General features: G+C 45.5%; 4 protein-coding genes and 1 pseudogene across 4 annotated transcripts; 3 read left to right on the forward strand and 2 right to left on the reverse strand.

Moving 5' to 3' along the window:
• LOC147956732 (uncharacterized) overlaps positions 1–1,782 on the forward strand; it is a 38,167-nt pseudogene extending 36,385 nt beyond the window's left edge.
• Positions 1,783–2,509: 727 nt separating this feature from the next.
• Positions 2,510–3,685, forward strand: LOC147956733 (uncharacterized). The gene is made up of 4 exons (XM_087532829.1): positions 2,510–2,667; positions 2,767–3,073; positions 3,152–3,250; positions 3,320–3,685. Exons 1-4 carry the CDS (start codon positions 2,510–2,512, stop codon positions 3,683–3,685), a joined length of 930 nt encoding a protein of 309 aa, XP_087388955.1.
• A 1,270-nt stretch (positions 3,686–4,955) lies between these two features.
• On the forward strand, positions 4,956–5,589 carry LOC147956734 (uncharacterized). The gene is made up of 2 exons (XM_087532837.1): positions 4,956–5,150; positions 5,234–5,589. Exons 1-2 carry the CDS (start codon positions 4,956–4,958, stop codon positions 5,492–5,494), a joined length of 456 nt encoding a protein of 151 aa, XP_087388963.1. The 3' UTR covers positions 5,495–5,589.
• Positions 5,590–8,959: 3,370 nt separating this feature from the next.
• Positions 8,960–12,553, reverse strand: LOC147956735 (putative leucine-rich repeat receptor-like protein kinase At5g63930). The gene is made up of 2 exons (XM_087532840.1): positions 9,873–12,553; positions 8,960–9,442 (listed from the first exon to the last, which is right to left on the reverse strand). The coding sequence occupies exons 1-2, from the start codon at positions 11,824–11,826 to the stop codon at positions 9,087–9,089; spliced, it is 2,310 nt and encodes a 769-aa protein (XP_087388966.1). The 5' UTR covers positions 11,827–12,553; the 3' UTR covers positions 8,960–9,086.
• Positions 11,760–13,127, reverse strand: LOC147956736 (uncharacterized). The gene has a single exon (XM_087532828.1). It carries the CDS (start codon positions 13,093–13,095, stop codon positions 11,872–11,874), a length of 1,224 nt encoding a protein of 407 aa, XP_087388954.1. The 5' UTR covers positions 13,096–13,127; the 3' UTR covers positions 11,760–11,871.
• Positions 13,128–18,594: the final 5,467 nt, after the last annotated feature.

An 18,594-nucleotide genomic window follows, 5' to 3' on the forward strand; every position in this document is an offset into this window, starting at 1 on the left:
GAGAAATAAAGCAACAAAAAAGAAAGCGCTGGTTCCACGAATCGAACCAGGGACAGAACAAAATACGGTGCGCTCGCTGACCAATGTAGCCACCACGGGCAAAAATTCGTGTTTTGACCCTTTTGTCAAACAAAATCGAGATCTGACCCCAGTTTGAAAGTTTTTCGAGATTTGACCCTTTCCCCTACCGCCACGAGGCATGGCGGTAGGATCATATAGCCTACCGCCGAGGTAGGATCATATAGCCTACCACGAGGGCTGCGGCGGTAGCAAACATGTCCACGTCAGCAACGATAACGGCCTCTGTGCCCCCTCCGTCACACCCTACCGCCGCTCCACCCGGCGGTAGGATGTCTGAACCTACCGCCAGAGTCTCTGGCGGTAGGGTGTGGGCATAAATAAACCGCGGGCCGGCCACCCCCACCCCCTTCTCCCCCCCCACCCAGCCGCCCCCACCACGAAGAACAGAGCAGTTGCTCCAACTCGCTCTTTCTCATCCCCTCCACTCCCCCCCCCGCTCCGATCTTCTTCGTTTCTTGACGTATTTTGCGGATCAAGATGGCCCCGAAGAAAGAAAAGTAAGCTCTTTCAATCCCTCCAATAAGTTTTAATCAAACACCTTTTGATTCGTCGCATTATTCGATTCAAATCACTCCTATTTGAATTTTTTTTAACCCTAGGATTGATTTAGGTTGATTCTAGATGTTATATTGTGTTAGATATGAACTATATTGAATAGTTGGTATGGTTGTGTTAAGATGAACCCTAGTTCATAATTGATTTGAATTGTTTTTTTTTTGATATGATGGATGATGCATGTTCCTATGCTATGATGCAAGTATTGGATGTAGTGTATGATGAATATTGGAGATGAATATTTGATATATTTGTTATATGTAGTGTATGAATCCTCAAGATGAACCCTAGTTCATTTTTTTATTTTTTAACAAAATATGAGATGATGCATGTTGGATGTTGTTGGAGAAATATGTGTTATGATGCATTTGAACCATGGTGATTGCATCTTCATAAAAGTATTTTATTTAGTTCTTGATATATGTATTGTATTTAGTTCATGTTCATGATAATCTTGATATATGATTATTCAAAGATTGCTCTCATAGGTTCTGTTGGATGTGATTAATTTTTGTTATGCATCGATATGTTTCGTAGTTAATGTTGAACCCTAGTCCATGTTGAAAAATCTTTTGATATGCTTATGCAATTCTTTTAGGAGGCCACCTCTTGCGGACGACATCGGCACGAAGTACACAATGCTTGACCCTAGGTTCGACAAGCTTCACCGTGCCCGTTTCATTGAGAATGGAGTGCTAATTACCATTTTAAACCAAATCTTTCAAATTGATGAAAACAAGTTGCTAACTATTATGTCCATGCTAATTATGCTTTGGTTATTGATTTTCACAGATGCTGCCACCACTACGGATGAGGGCTCACAAGACGACGGTTAAGATGGTGTACGACGAGCGGTACGCACCGTTGTTCAGGAGAGCCCGACTATTGGGTTTCGTCCTGCAGTTCAACCGTAAGCCGCCGACGCTCGTCCACTCAGCTCTCACGGCTTTGATTGACCGGTGGCGGCCAGAGACGCAGAACTTTCATTTTCCATGTGGGGAGATGACCGTGACCCTCGAGGATTGGGCGATGATTAAGGCACTACCGCTCGAGGGTCGTGCTCTCACAGGAAGAGTGGAGAGGGCGAACTGGCACGATAGGGTTGTCAGCCTCATCGGCGACTGCACCCCCCCCCCCCCCCGCTAAGAGCTACCGGACTTCTGGCATACCGCTGCCATGGCTCCTCGAGCACCGGAGCAAGTGCCCAGAAGTTGCCGAGCCCCGGGTGGTGTAGCAGTACGCCAGGGCCTACTGTGGTACATTCTCACGGAGGTAGTGTTTACGGACTGCTCCGGGAACTCTGCCCTATGGATGTATCTCGACTTCCTAAAGGACTGGGATGCGGGGTACAACTGGGGGGGCGCCGGACTCACCTACCTATACCGTTCGGTAAGTGAATATCACTTCCTATCAAATATCAGACGTGTGATGCTTTACATTTTGACATCTTATCATCTGAACATGGTTTGTAGCTTGACGACGCGACCCAGAGAGCAGAAGTCACGTCGGGTATGTGTGGGTGTGTATGGGGCCTCTCCATTTGGATGTGGGAGCGAATCTGGGTGGGCCGTCCGGAGAAGCTGCGCTCGCATGCATGGACGGACTATGGCCAAGATAACGAAGATGATCGGACCTCGACCGTCGCATACGCTTGGGACGTGGTGTGTGTCTACATGGGCGAATCGAAGGCCTTGTACAAGGTCTTCAGCAACGAGCTTGATGCTCTCACGCCTTTCCAGGTATAAGAACTACATTTTCACTTGAGCTTACCATTGTTTCGATAACACTTTCACTTGAGCCTAACATTGTTTGGTTATAGGTTACTTGGCGGCCGTATAGTGATGATCGAGAGTGTGGGTTCGAGCTGAACATCATGTGCAAGCAGGACTGGCTTCTCTTCCGGTGTATCGTGCCCATGATTTGTGTCTATGCCGTGGAGTACCACTTGCCACAGCGTGTTGCCGCACAATTTGGTAAGGCGCAACACACACCACCAGCCGGCCACGATACCGGTGGCTACGAGCTACACCTGTGAGTACCACAAGCCGCCCTCATCGATTCTAAGTTCTTGTTTTGATGCTTTACATTCATAAAAGAAGGGTGTTTTACATTCTTTCTTATGCATTGAAGGATGAGCAGGAAGAAGAATCAATCAATCACGGATTGGGAAGCCGAACATGCGAGTTACGTGAAGGAATGGAACAAGTGGAAAGGACGCAAAGACACGGAGAGGAGAGTGATTGACTGGGACGAGTACGAGGATCACATGCTGTGGTACGATGATGGCATCAAGCATCGTCTGTGTCTGAGGCCCCAGTGGACGACAGCAGATGCCGAAGACCTGTTCGATGACGCCTCAGAGAATGAAACCTACAACGAGAGCATCAGGCAGCTTCAAGGCGGGTTTAGGGAGTACGGACCCCACATAGAGTGGTATGTTGTTTTTACCTCTTTTGAACCGACAGTTGGATGAAATCAGCTTTTCGTGCTATTGACTCATTTTATTACTTTCCAGTCTTCAGAGCTGAACAAAAGAATTTTTCATGTCTCTGATGCGCTTAGTGCTGTCCCTGAGACTCGAGCTAGTGAGAACAAGTTGAGGGAAACGGTGAAGGTAATACGGAGTTCATTTTCGTTATCATTGGACATTTGAGAAGTTCATATTGTTTCGTTATCATTGCAGAAATACATCAACAAAGCACGCCGGCTTGTGGGCCTGCTTGGGTGCGCTACAAACACCGAGGATGCAGCCTCGTCGTCTAGGGCGGTTCAAGATGATGAGGAGGAGAGCAACGACGATGATGATGCAGAGGAAGATGAAGAAGAGGAAGAGGAAGAGGACGATGAGGAGGAGGAGGAGTACGATGATGACGATGGACCTCCAGCAACTCAGCCAACCCAGCGTGAGAAGAGGAATGTGCCGAAGAAGGATTGGAAGAGTCCATCCCCGTTTCAGAAAGCACGTCCTATGGCCCGCAAGAAGACGGCGGCCGAGAAGCGATCCAAGGATAACGAGGACCGAAATTCAAAGAGGGGAAGGAAGGACTGAAGTTGCTGCCGTGTCATTGAACTAAAAACTTGCATATTTGCTTCGTGAACCATATGAATTTGCTCGTGAAACTGTTTTGTTAATTTGCTATGTATCGAACCTACCTTATTTATAGATTTTCTATGTATTGAACCTACCTTATTTATAGATTTGTGGTGTGTGCATCATATATCATACATTGTGTGCTTCATATGTCATACATATGCTGTTTAAATGTTTTCTGCCAAAAATTGAAGACAAAAGAAGTTAGAAGGTGCAAAAAATGCACAGTGGACCACCCTACCGCCACACACAAAGGCGGTAGGTCTGTACATCCTCCCGCCATCAGACCCGACGGTAGGGTGCCTCCCCCCACGCCCCCCTTCCTGTGACCAAAAAATCGAGCAGCGCAGCGGTAGGGTTGCACACCCTACCGCCAGGGCGCTTGGCGGTAGGATCCTACCGCCGAGGGCCTCGGCGGTAGGGTGTGCAGCCCTACGCTGCGTTGCTTGATTTTTTGGTCACAGAAGGGGGCATGGGGGGAGGCATCCTACCTCCGGGTCTGATGGCGGGATGGTGTGGTGTCCTACCGCCGCACCCTATGGCGGTAGGGTTATGGCATTTATAAACCCAACCGCCTGCCCACCCCACCCCAACCCCTAATCCCCACCCACCCAGCCGCCTTCTTCTTCCTCTCGCCCATTTTCTCATCTCCTCCACTTCCCCACTCCGATCTTCTTCGTTGATTCATGGATTTTGCGGATCGATATGGCTACGGAAAGAGGAAGGTAAGCTCCTCCAATCCCCCAATTAGTTTGAGTCAAATCAACCCGCTTTCTTATAGCCATATGAGGAACCCTCTCTAGATGATATGATGAACCCTAGAACCTAGATGATTGCAATGTGATGAACCTAGTTGATGAACCCTAGGTTTAGTCTTTCTTATAGCCATACGAGGAACCCTCTCTAGTTGGTATGATGAACCCTAGAACCTAGATGAACCCTAGAACCTATATGAACCCTAGAACCTAGATGAAGGTTTAGTCTTTCTTATAGCCATATGAGGAACCCTCTCTAGGTTATATGATGAACCCTAGAACCTAGATGAACCCTAGGTTTAGTCTTTCTTATAGCCATATGTGATGATTTATTGTGTGAATATTGTAGATATTTGTTTTGCTATATATCTCCATTGATTTAGGTGGAATCTACCTATATCTGATGAATGCTTGCATTAGAACAAATATTGAAGTTTAATTAACTTTATCCAATCAATACTTATATAAGGAACATGGCGCCACCACCACCACTTGATGAGGATGATGACTATGAAGACCCACTTGAGGAAGCCATCTGTGCTCAAAGAGTGAGGCTGAGCGATCAGGAGGTGTGCAACCTATGGGACAACTTTCTGCCACGTGCTGACTTGGTCGGGGTGCCATTCGTGACCCGTCTAACAAGTACCATGATCGATCGACATGTCATGGTATGTTATTAGTGTAGAATCCAAGGAACTGTTAATAGTTTAGATAATCCATACTTATTAATTGATACGTTTTTCTTATTCAGAAATTGCCAAAGAGCCTATCTGAGAGTTGTGGCATCGAGGCTGATGAAGAAGGCTATGCTGGAATACGCCTTACCGCAAGGGGCCCCATCACTACTTGTGCGTACGGCGTGGACACGGACGGTCGCACACACTTAAGCTCGGTTGGGTGGAAGAGCTTCCTCATTGACAAGAATCTTCATGTTGGACAGGCCATCCTAATTACTATCAGGAACACCAACCGTCAAGTCTTGAAGATGATGATCGTCATCGATATCATCTAAACTATATATGCGTGTGGCTGCTGATGATCGTCATGTTTGATTGCTACCTATGGATGAAACCTTTTATGTGGTCGATGACCGTTGAACTTGTTAAACTTCTTATATTGGCTTCATGAAACTATTTGGATGTGATCAAACTATGTTATGTGATCAAACTATGTTATTTGGTACTTGTTTCTTAGTCCGTAATGGCAAAACTAATTGGATGTGATCAAACTACGTTATGTGATCAAACTATTTAGATGTGATCAAACTTCTTATGTCTATGAAATTGTGCTTATTGTTTCTTATGTGTATGGCAAAAAAATTGAAGACAAAATCAAAGCAGTTAACTTCATGCCACTATGATAACCTACCGCCAGGGCTCTCAGCGGTAGGTTTCTGCTGATAGGTCCGTAACAGCCGTTAACGACTTAACGGTCGTCAGCCACACCTACCGCCAGAACCTGCGGCGGTAGACTGTGCAACCCTACCGCCTGAAGGTCTGGCGGTTGGCAAAAGGGTCAGATCTTGATTTTGTTTGACAAAAGGATCAAAACACGAAATTTTGCCGCCACCACGCGCTCTCTATACTCCTAGCTTCAGACACGTGCTGGCCTTTTTCGACTGTCTTCGTTTTTGTATGTGTTCTTTTTGTTTCTTTTATATTTTTCCAATCTTGGGATTCTTCGTTTTTTCTTTCTTTGCACATTTCTTTTTATATACCTTTTCGCAATATACGGTGTACTAGACAAATACTCCCTTCGTTCCTAAATGGAAGCTTTTCTAAAATTTTCACTACAAACTACATACAGATGTATATAGACATATTTTAGAATGTAGATTCACTCATTTTCTTTCGTATGTAGTTCATAATGAAATTTCTAAAAAGACTTATATTTAGGAACGAAGGGAGTACTATACAGGTCAAGCCTACCCTATCTTGAAGATAAAATTTCATCACGAATACATGATGTAATTCATTCACGGGATATCACACCCTTAGGCCAACTCCAACCGTTGACTCCAAACGGACGTTGGGATTTTCGTTTGGGTCGGGAAAACGGACGGCCGTGTTGTCCGTCCGCCTGCTAGGGCACCCAACCGAGCGCCATCGCATTTTGTCTGGCTTGCGGTAAATTAAAAAACCAGCCATACGTTTAAAATCATACGAATAGACTTAATTAAATGGTATGATAATCTTTAAACCATTTAAACAAGTCTCGGCCGCACATTAAACTTAACTTAAAATAATAATAAAACGTAAAAAAAGACTTGATGCTGCCGCCGTCCTCCTCATCTTCGTCCCCGGTGAGGTTGACGTATGGTGGTGGCTCCCAGAGGTGGAATGGCGGCCCCTGCCAGGCTGGAGGTGGCTGCGGTGGTGCCTGCACAACCTCTGGTCACTGGTGGCGATGGTGACCAAATGGCGGCGCCCACCCACACGGGCAGCACGGACACGTACTCTGGCGTGCACAGCATCATCTCCGTCCATGACCAGGATTGTCCGCGATTGTCCTCTTGCACGTCAGCTATGGTCTCCTCCTTAACCACGGGGTCGAGCTCCGGTATGGCGATGCCGCCGGCCATGGATAGGGCCATCATTTGTTCGAGGCCCTCCCATTGGGCCTCGTCATGGCTGCGGACGGAGTCCTCCAACGCCCGCCTCATGAGCTCCGCCCCCTCCTCGTCGGTAATCGGAGGTGGTGGTGGTGGGGACGGCGAGGAGGAAGGGGTGGGCGTCATGCCGCGAACACGCGGGCGCCCGCGGTGGGCTCTGAGGAGGAATGGAGCGGGCTACGACGGCCGGAAGACGACCCAACCTCGCCGTCGCACTTCCCCTTGCGAACGGGGATCCAATGCCAGCCCATGGTGCCGGCGGAAAGGTGGAGGAGAGGAGGCGGCCAGAGCTAGGGTTTGCTGAGTGTGTCGAGTTCCGAGGAGGCAAGCGTCGCCGGGAGTGGAAGTGTGGACTCGATGGTTCACGGCTTCCACATTAAAAAGAATGACGACCGCTCGGCCGCGGGTGGCTGCCAGACGGGGCGGCCTGCACGTGCGTTGTAAATGCGGGCAATGGCAGGTAGGTGGGCGGCTGCCACGCGGGACTGAAGCGGACGCGGAGTGGGCGCGTGAGCGTCTGCTCTCCGTCCGTCTGGATGCAAACCAGGCGCGAGTTTGCGCCGGAAAATGGGGCGGGCCGGACGCCAGCCGGACAAATTTTGAGGATGGGGTTGCGCATTGGGTTGTGCCGTCTGTCTGTTTGGGCCAAAATGGACACATCCAAACGGGATGGGGCCGCGCGTTGGCGTTGGCCTTACTGAAAGAGAAGAAAGTTTCGAGGTTTTGTTCAGGATCTATATTTAATGAAGTTTTTTAAAATTTATGTAAGATATTGGAGTTGCTCTAGGAAATATGCATGTTTCTTTTAGTATGTGTTCTATAAAAAAAGTTCTGATACAGTGGAAAAATATATTTTAGAAAATTTCCTAGTATGTGTTCGAAACTTAGAATAAATATGTCTGCCTCATTTTTTACATGAGCGGTAAAATGGTGGTGGTCCCCTCGGAAAAAAATGGTGTGGTGGTCAGCGAACACTCGTTTTGTTGGTTGGTCTGCGGTTCGAATCCCGCAAGGCCGAACTACTTTTCTTTGGTTTTATTTAGCTTTCGCTGTCCCACTGACGGTTGGGACCCACACAGGGTAGATGGAGAGCAAAACGGTCACTGGACGCAGTTAACGGCGATGAAGGTGCACCGTTATGATTAACGGAAATTGTATGAAAACGTGTTGTTAGATAAGTTAGTGTACCATTTTTCTGGTGTTTTTTTTAGTTTATTTATGATTTTGTTAGTTTGCTGCAAGTTTTTGTATTGTAGATGTAATTAACTCAAAAGGATACGGAGTACATATATAACAAACTTCCTAGTCTATCTCTAACTTGAATAATGTCTCCTGATGCGCCCCCTGACCATGGGTCAATGATCGCTAACATATCTTTCTAGCCTGATGTGAATCATATCACTAGTAGACCAAAAAGGCTAAAATTACAATTTAGGGCTCTGTCTTTACAGTTCTTTCCGGTCTCTGCTCTTGCTTCTGAAACCAGAAACTGAGCCAGTAAAAGAAATAATATGCACTGCTAGAATCATTTCTATGTGGCATATTTTCTAGCTAGAATCTAATTAGCTATAATCTAATTGTTCCACGCACACAGAAAAACAAAGATACATGTATTATTTCTAATGGTGCTTCATTGTACCCATCATATTCTTGTTGATAAACAACCAATGGATCTTGTTGCAGTCCCCAAGTGACATGCAACAGCTAAAGGGTGGATCATTTTGTACTGGCTACAACAGCCAAAATGGAGACGTCTGACAGAAGATACAAATGGATTATCCATTGATGATTTTGAAGGAATATCAGGAGCTCCATCATCTGTACACACATTTATTTATATGCAGCTACGAATGGTATGTAGTACTAGTACAGGGCATGAAGGGTAATGCAGAGAACAAACTACCATACAGATAAACTTATGACTTACGGACAGTGTCTACATAATCGAACCGAAGAAAAACAACAGTCTGCTAACTGCACTGACGTTCATGGGTCAGGACAAGCATGCCGGGATGGCAATGGCAGTGTGGAGATAATCAAGATTATTAGCAGGTGACCGTTTAGCTGTTGAGAACACCTTAATCACTTGCTGCATCGTTGGACGGCGCGATGGATCAGGCTCTATGCACCGAACAGCAACGACAACCACTTGAAATATTTTACTTGCGATGTCAGCTTCAGGGAGTGGGAGACGGGTGTCCAGCAAGTTCCCAAGTAATGTAATTCTGTTGTGGTTGTCCATGGACGAAAGGAGATCCCCTGGATGATGTCCCATGAACAGCTCTAGGACGAGCACTCCGAAGCTATAAACATCACACTTCTCTGTCACCCTTGTTGTGTATGCAAGCTCTGAAGAAACATCAATGGAGAGTTAGTTTCGATGATTATAAAACAGTGCAAAAATTGACCTAAACTAATTCATAGAAACTTAACTTTGGTAATTCTTAATTTTGAATAGAAAACGAAACACGGCCATTAACATGTTTGATTAGAGGCATGCGCGATCCTTGTGTATATAAAGCTAGCTATCTAAACTTTGGAGGCAGGATGCGTAGAACTATATTTAAACTATGCCAATGTTTCATCAATGCCGTTCCTGCAGATTTAAACATGTAGTCCACTCAGAGAAGACAAAAACATTCAATATGTAAAATATCTAGCCATGGTTGAAAAACCGGTATATGCTAATGTACATTGTATAAACTAGAGACAAATCGTATCATGGTTCTTACAAATTATGATAACATTTTGCTGTAACCAACATAGAGGTAAATTTTACCTGGGGCAAGATATCCTCTTGTGCCGGCAAGACTTGTGCAGTTCGATGCATCCGCATCTAGTACTTTCGCTAGACCAAAATCCGAGATGTGGGCTTTAAATTCCAGATCAAGCAAAATGTTGTTGCTTGTTATATCTCTATGAACTATTGGCGCAAAGCAGTCGTGATGCATGTAAGCCAAAGCATGAGCAACATCCCAAGCAATATCTAGCCTCCTTGTCCAATCCAATTCAACGGCAGTTTCCTTATGCTTCAAATATGCTGATAAGCTTCCTCTGTCCATGTATTCATACACAAGGAATCTTCCCTGAGTTGCGGAGCAGTAACCAAATAACTTTGCAATGTTGCGATGCCTAATATGCATCAAAGCATGTATTTCATGGTTAAATTGATCATCATCTTCCACCACATTGATCTTCTTCACTGCAAAAATTTCACCTGTTGGTAACTGAGCTCTGTAGACATATCCACTTCCTCCAGATCCAATGCAATAAGTGTCGCTGAAATTATTTGTAGCATCAACAATTTTCCTGTACACATCTTCACCATCAAAATTCCAGATGGCGAACATCTTGGTTTGTTGTACTACATTTGCAATTTCCGCCTTGGGTTTCTTCTTTTTGCATTCCCATGTTGCTAGTGCAGTGATAAATCCAAAAGATACAACAACGGGTATAATAGCTAATAAAATAGCTCCAGACCTTTTTCCATGTCCACTACTTCGAGGAAGATCACAAGGGGGCAAACCTTTCACAACACCACACAATTCCTTATTATGCCAGAACCATTTGACCGGAGCTTCTTCAAAGAGCCTAGTATGTGGCATTGGCCCTTCTAATTTGTTGTAAGACACGTCCATGGACAGTAGGCCGGTCATGCTCTGAAATGACGGAGGAATGTTGCCGCTGAGTGCATTGTGAGAAACATTCAAGGCTTGAAGCATAGTAAGACCACCTAACACACTCGGAATAGCACCATCAATTGAATTGTCACTTAGATCCAACAGATATTGTAGGTTTACCAAAATCCCTAGCTCAGTAGGAATGGTGCCATTGAGGTGATTATGGCTAAGCTTTAGAAAGTGAAGCTTAAGACAATGCCCAATTGATCTTGGTAACTGCCCAGTTAGGTTGTTTGATGATAAATCTAGATACTCCAAATTGTTCAGCGATCCAATTTCTTGTGGCACTTTTCCCTGGAGTAAGTTACCAGAAAGGCTCAAATTGAACAACGTCGTTACATTGCCAATTTCTAGTGGAATCTGTCCTTTAAGCTTATTTGATGAAACATCAAGTATCCTCAATTGAGATAATTTCCCTATGCTTGATGGTATTACTCCACTTATATTATTGTTTGATGCACGTAGCATGGTAAGTTTGTGGGATTCACCCCAACGATGAGATAATTTTCCAAATAGTCTATTTGAACTGATGTCAATATAGTCAAGATTTGGATAAGCTCCCATTCTGGTGATATCTCCTTCGAGGTTATTCCGCTCAAGTCGAACTCTGACTAGGCATGTACAACTTAGCAAGCTTGACGGGAAGGGTCCAACCAACTTGTTGTCCATAGCGGTCAAATTTTGTAGCCGACCTCCCGCACAAAGACCAGATGGCAAGGCACCAGAGAGGTTGTTAAAATCGAGTTGCAATAGAACAAGACTCGTTAAGTTGCCAATTTCTTGAGGAACTGAACCAAAAAGTTGGTTTTGGTCAAGTTGCAAGATAGTGAGTTTTGTCGAATTCCCTAAACTGTTTGGGATGGAACCAGAAAGCGTATTATCACGAAGAGACAAGCTTTCTAAGTTCACAAGGTAACCAAATTCTCGTGGAATTTGCCCAGAAAGTTGGTTATGGAAAATGTGCAAGGAACTGAGTTTTGTCAAATTGCCTAACCTGTTTGGGATGGAACCTGAGAGTCTATTTGAACTAAGATCCAACACTTCTATGTTCATAAGGTAACCTAACTCGTGTGGAATTTGACCAGAAAGTTGGTTTTGCTAAAGGTACAAGTTGCTGAGTTTTGTCAAATTTCCTAAGTTGTTTGAGATGGAACCTGTGAGTGTGTTGTTGCTAAGACTCAAGTATTCTAAGTTCACAAGGTAACCTAATTCTCGTGGAACTTGACCAGACAATTGATTCCTTTGAAGTTCCAACCTAGTGATTTTTGTCAAATTCCCTGAACTCTTTGGGATGGAACCTGAGAGTGTGTTATGACTAAGAAGCAATTCTTCTAAATTCTTTGTGTAAGCCAAGTCGTTTGGAATTTTTCCCGAAAGTTGATTTGCACTAAGAAACATAACCTGCAAGTTCACGAGATACCCTAATTCTCGTGGAATTTGCCCAGAAAGTTGGTTCTTGCCAAGGTACAAGATAGTGAGTTTTGTCAAATTTGATAAGCTATCTGGGATGGAACCTACCAGCTTGTTGAAGCTAAGGCGCAAGTCATTCAAGTTGGCCAAACGACAAAGTTCTATTGGAATTTGGTCAGACAGTTGGTTCTGGAAAAGGAGCAATGTAGTGAGTTTGGTCAAGTTACCTACATTGGGTGGGATTGAGCCGGAAAGATTATTATTAGACAAATCTAACATGACCAATTGCTTTAGGTGGCCTACTTCAGAAGGGATATGACCAACTAAGTGATTGTCTGACACGGTGAGTGTCATGAGGTTGGTCATGTTGCCTATGTGCCTTGGTATTTCACCAGAGACTTCATTTTGATCAAGCATCAAGGAACTGAGTTTTGTGAGGTTTGTTAGACCTAGTGGGATTGAGCCTCTTATCTGGTTGCCTTGCAGAAGGAGATTCTCAAGCTCCACGAGGGCCTTGATGTCAGGAGGGATGCTCCCGGTGAGGTGGTTGTGCGAGAGGTCGAGGTGCGTCATGGTCGTCAGCGCTGAGAAGTTCAACGACCCCAACGAACCTCTCAGCCGCCTCCCCCGCAGAGAGATGCCGCTGATCACTGGCCAGCGCCGGCGCCGGTGCACAATGCACCTGATGCCGCGCCAGCTGCAGGGCGCCGAGGTGTTCTCCCAGGACCGCAGGGTGTACTGGCTTTGATTATCAAGGCTGGCTTTCCAGGTGAGGAGCGCCCTTGCCTGCTCTGCGGGCACGGCCGCCAGGTCCGGCGCGGGTGTGACGGTGGTGGCGGTCGTCAGCAGCAGCAGGAGAAGTGTGGCGAGAGAGAGGAGCATTTTGGTTGGCTCCGTCTCCATGACTATCATTTTGGCTGGATGGAAATCGCTCCGATGGTTGTGTGGGCGTTGGTGAGAGGTGTTTGCATGCTTGGAAGTTGGCACCCCTATTTAATACCACTACGTACGTAGAGCATTGCTAGGTCGACTATGACTATGAAGGTAAATGCTGGGCACCTTCTCCTTGGTTCTCAGCCTAGCTTGTAGACCGATGCTTGTCCAAACCAAAGCAAACAAACCCCCACACGAGTGCTACGTACAACAGGACACATTGATCTGATTACTACTCCCTTCATTCCGAATTACTTGTCACTCAAATGGACATATCTTAGCATTAACTTAGTGTTAGATACATTCATTTAAGGGATTACTTCGTTGATGAGTGGTGTTTGAGCAATTGATGAGTATTTTCTCAGATTCTTTAGCAGTGCTCACATTTGACCGAAGACCGAAGACGTGCATCCCACACCGTCACGCCATGCGCTTCATCTGACGCTGCAGCTGGGTTAGCACACATGACCATGTGGACACCATGCATGTTCAGCTGGGCGCCAGGCCAGAGATGAATTGACATGCCGTGTGTGCCCGGTCGGTCGTCTTCTCTCTCTGACACATCATGAGCTAGCATGGCACCTCCACGTACAATTGCCTGTAAGCTTCGGGTTGTGTCGGTCGTGAAAGTTGTACGCTCCAATCATACCCCTTTAGACAATTGTGCACTCTAATCATACATACATTTTGTATCTGATTAATTTTTACAGCTCCAACACATGGAAAAAAGGGAAGACCGCTTACTGCTCTAGCTAGACAGGTCAAGCCGTCAAGTACCCTAGCCCAGTAACAAATTCATACTACATAGGACATGACAACTGCCAAAGACCACCAAGATGTCTGAATTGTCCTGGAATCACACCACTCAACCAGCCAAGCATCTGTCCCCTGCAAACAGCTAGCACTCGTCAAGTCATAACAACTGCATGTCGTTCACATGCAAGCGGAATCTACAACTTGAACCCTCATTCCCACGTCAAATGTTCCAACCGGACTGTCCGGACACTTTTAAACCTTGAATTTGGGTGCGTATTTTAAATTCGACATGTCTAGACATCCGGAATCTACAGACCGGCCCAAAATTGAGGGCCGGAGTAGGGATCGACCCCGCCCCCATTCTTAATCCCACCACCACCCCTCTTACTCACTCCCAAAACCCTAGCCACCACTTCGTAGCGGGGCAAGAAGATGAAAAAGGAGGAGCGCTAGCGATACCGGGCGCCGGGGCGATGTGACTGCTCGGCCGCTTCCACTCAGACATGTCACCACCCTACCGCGATGGGAGAGAAGATTTTTTTTCTTTTCTTTTTCGAAAAGGGGATCTCCCCAGCCTCTGCATCAGAACGATGCATACGGCCATCTTATTAACCAAATAACAAAAAAGTGCGAACAAGGTTCCACAGTCTCTAGCCAGACAAAAGCAAAGGAAAAATGCAGCTCACACGGAGGCTGGCTAAAAATAGATAGGGAAACTAATTGCCTATCCTATTACATGACCGACATCCAAACCGGTTGAAGATATCCCGAGCTACCATCTCCCAACGGATAGATCTAGTAACCAAATGCTCCCTGGCCTCCATCAGAGTGAGTAGCGACCACGAACGGATCAGTGCCGTAGCTCGGAAAATAACCTGCAAAAAATGAATCCGTGATGTTCTGTTAAAAACCAAATCATTTCTGCAATTCCAGATAGTCCATAACAAAGTGCAAACTCCAACCCGAATATGTCTTGCTAATGCAGGCTCAACCCCATTAAGCCATGTCCCAAATAAAGCATTGACCGAAGTCGGTGGAGTAATATTAAAAGCAATATGGACCGTCCGCCAAAGAACTTTGGCCAACGGGCAATCAAAGAATAAATGCTTAATAGTCTCATCCCGATCACAGAAACTACACCTAGTAGGTCATGTCCAATTGCGTTTAATCAAGTTGTCCTTTGTTAAAATAACTTATTTATGGAGAAACCACATAAACACTTTAATTTTTAAAGGAACTTTGACAGCCCAAACATACTTGGAAGTTGGAATAGCATTCGAATTAATAACATCAATATACATTGATTTAACTGTAAATACTCTAGAGCTAGTCAACTTCCAGCGCAATATATCGGGTTGGTGAGTAAGTTGAACCTCCATCAGTCTCCTAACTAGATGGAGCCATTCTTCCCAACGATTGCCCGCTAGCGACCGTCGAAACTGAATATTAAGGGGGACAGATTGGAATACCGTTGCCACGAACACCTCATGTCGTTGAGAAATCCGATATAAAGACGGATATTGAATGGCTAAAGGTGATTCACCAAGCCAAGTATCCTCCCAGAAACGTGTACTTGTACCGTTTCCAATAACAAATCTCGTCCTATTGAACATAGATTGTTTGAATTTCATTAGTCCTTTCCAGAAAGGCGAATCAGTCGGCCTGACTGCGACCTGGGACAATGTTTTAGTCTGGAGGTACTTGTTGCGGAGGATTTGCGCCCACATGGCCTCAGTCCCGGAAGACAGCTTCCACAACCACTTACTAAGAAGGCATCTGTTTTTAACTTCAAGATTTTCAATACCAAGACCCCCTTGGTCTTTCGGTCTACAGATGATGTCCCATTTAGCAAGCCGGTATTTTCTTTTAAGTTCATCACCCTGCCAAAAGAAACGCGACCGATAGAAGTCCAGTCATTTCCTAACACCAACTGGGACCTCAAAGAAAGATAAGAGAAACATAGGCATACTCATGAGCACCGAATTAATCAATATCAAGCGGCCTCCGTATGACATGAGCTTACCCTTCCAACAGCTCAGTTTTTTCTCAAATCGATCCTCGATACACTTCCATTCTCTGTTTGTAAGCCTACGATGATGAATCGGAATACCAAGGTAAGAGAAGGGTAAACTCCCCAACTCGCACCCAAACAATTGCCTGTAAGACTCCTGGTCGTCTTTGGCTCTACCAAAGCAGAACAACTCGCTCTTATGAAAGTTAATCTTTAACCCAGTCAATTGTTCAAATAGGCATAACACTAGCTTCATATTTCTCGCCTTGGCCAAATCATGCTCCATAAAGATGATTGTATCATCGGCGTACTGAAGGATGGAAACACCTCCCTCAACAAGATGAGGTACCAAACCACCCACTTGACCATTCTCCTTAGCCCTTCCTATCAAAATTGCTAACATATCCACCACAATGTTAAACAGGATAGGGGACATCGGATCTCCTTGTCTTAGGCCTTTATGTGTCTGGAAGTAATGACCTATGTCGTCATTCACTTTAATTCTCACACTCCCTTTTTGCGTAAAGGACTCGACCGGTCGGCGCCAGGCTTCATCAAAACCTTTCATACGCAGTGCCTGTTGGAGGAATGGCCACTTAACCTTATCGTACGCTTTTTCGAAATCCACCTTAAAAATTACTCCATCTAATTTTTTGGAATAGATTTCATGGAGCGTTTCATGAAGAACAACCACCCCTTCAAGGATGTTCCTGTCCGGCATGAAAGCAGTTTGGGATTGCTGCACCACAGACTGCGCAATCTGTGTGAGCCTATTAGTCCCGACCTTGGTGAAGATTTTGAAACTAACATTGAGGAGGCAGATCGGTCTGAACTGCTCAATCCTCACAGCATCCGTTTTCTTCGGGAGCAATGTGATAGTTCCAAAATTCAAGTGAAATAAATGAAGCTGTCCAGAGAATAAATCATGAAACATCGGTAGTAAATCCCCCTTAATAATATGCCAGCACTTTTTATAGAACTCAGCCAGGAACCCATCCGGACCGGGAGCCTTATTATTTTTCATTTGTGCAATAGCATCTAACACCTCCTTTTCTGAGAACGGGGCAACCAGGATATCATTATCAGCAGCAGACAATTGAGGCACGTCCTCGATCCTGGACTCATCGAGGGACACACAATTGTCCTCCGGCGGTCCAAATAACTGTCTATAGTATTCGGTAATATAGGTTTTGAGATTATCCTGACCTAAAATAGTACCCTCATCCTGCTCTAGCTGAAAGATCCGCTTCTTTCTGTGCTTACCATTAGCAATGAGGTGAAAGAATTGAGTGTTCGCGTCCCCATGGACTACTTTGCGGACCTTGGCACGCAAAGCCCACTTCAATTCTTCTTTTCAGAGAAGTTCTTTCAGCCTCTTCTCCGCCTCATTTTTAACCTGGAGCTCGACGGGCAGCAATATCGCGGATTCGGCTTTTACGTCCAAGGCCTGTACAAGAGAGAGGAGCCTATCCTTCTCAATCTTATACACCCCACTGAGGTGCTTAGCCCAACCCCGTAAGAAACTTCTCAAATGCCTAATTTTATTCTACCAGCGCTCGACCGCCGTCCTTCCTCCAACACCCTTGGCACACTCCCTGGCTATGATGTCTAAGAACCCCTCGCGTTCGAATCAGGCCATCTCAAATGAGAAGGTGTTTTTGTTTCCCGTATGGTTCGGCTCCCCTGAGTCAATGAACAATGGTGTGTGATCGGAGATTCCCCGCATGAGAGCTTGCACTGTAACAAGAGGGAACTTCTGTTTCCACTCCACGCTGGCGAGAACCCGATCAAGCTTTTCATACGTCGGGTTTGGCAGAGCATTAGCCCAGGTAAACTTTCTACCAGAAAGCTCTATCTCCCTTAGATCTAAGCTTTCAATAATGGTATTGAACATAAACGACCACCTGCCGTCAAAGTTATCATTATTTTTCTCCTCTCTCCTCCTAATGATATTGAAATCACCCCCGACCAAAATCGGCAGCTGTTCGGACCCACAGATCCGAACAAGATTCGCCAAAAACTCCGGTTTAAGCTTGGGTTGGGCGGCACCATAGACCGCTACCAAAGCCCAGTTAAACCCATCAACTTTAGACCTAACTCGAAACTTTACCGCGAAGTCACCCATTACTACACTCCGGACTTCAAGGGAATCGCACCTCACACCCAGTAAGATACCTCCCGATCTACCTCGTGGCGGGAGACAATGCCAGTCGAAATCAATACCACCCACAAGAGAGGAAAGAAATTGCGGCGCAAAATTCTCCCTACCAGTTTCCTACAAAGCAATAAAATCTAACCGATGTTCCAGAGAAGCTTCAGCAAGAAATCTTCTTTTAGCCAAGTCCTTCAAACCTCTGCTATTCCAAAAGATTCCTTTCATAGTTCATCATGGAATTTTTTAGCAGTCCGAATCCTAGCACTCCTACGCACTGCAGAGTCAGGATAAATCTTTCGTTTCCACTTATGCTTAGGTTTAGTGGGCTCCGTCACCCGGTCCTCATAACCGGGCTGAACGGAACCGACAGCGACATCATCTAAGGGCTCATCATCGCCTTCAGACTCCTGATAGGTTATTTAGCACTCTAACCCCTAACGCATCAATTTCCTCATCGTTCATGGGTTTGACCGCAACAAGATAACGAATAGTCTCTAAGGCCCGCTCCGCCTCTAAATCTAACATATCATTCACCGAATTGGAAATTTCATTATCA

Source organism: Triticum urartu, chromosome 7A, assembly GCF_056163025.1.
Source record: "Triticum urartu cultivar PI428250 chromosome 7A, HENAU_Tu73, whole genome shotgun sequence".
Lineage (NCBI taxonomy): Eukaryota > Viridiplantae > Streptophyta > Magnoliopsida > Poales > Poaceae > Triticum > Triticum urartu.

Coding starts and splice junctions, on each gene's coding strand:
- LOC147956733 (XM_087532829.1), top strand. CDS start 2,510: ATGTGCAAGCAGGACTGGCTTCTCTTCCGGTGTATCGTGCCCATGATT. Junction 2,668..2,766: donor GGTGGCTACGAGCTACACCT/GTGAGTACCACA, acceptor TATGCATTGAAG/GATGAGCAGGAAGAAGAATC. Junction 3,074..3,151: donor GACCCCACATAGAGTGGTAT/GTTGTTTTTACC, acceptor ATTACTTTCCAG/TCTTCAGAGCTGAACAAAAG.
- LOC147956734 (XM_087532837.1), top strand. CDS start 4,956: ATGGCGCCACCACCACCACTTGATGAGGATGATGACTATGAAGACCCA. Junction 5,151..5,233: donor TGATCGATCGACATGTCATG/GTATGTTATTAG, acceptor TTTCTTATTCAG/AAATTGCCAAAGAGCCTATC.
- LOC147956735 (XM_087532840.1), bottom strand. CDS start 11,826: ATGAACATAGAAGTGTTGGATCTTAGTTCAAATAGACTCTCAGGTTCC. Junction 9,443..9,872: donor AAGAGGATATCTTGCCCCAG/GTAAAATTTACC, acceptor ATGTTTCTTCAG/AGCTTGCATACACAACAAGG.
- LOC147956736 (XM_087532828.1), bottom strand. CDS start 13,095: ATGATAGTCATGGAGACGGAGCCAACCAAAATGCTCCTCTCTCTCGCC.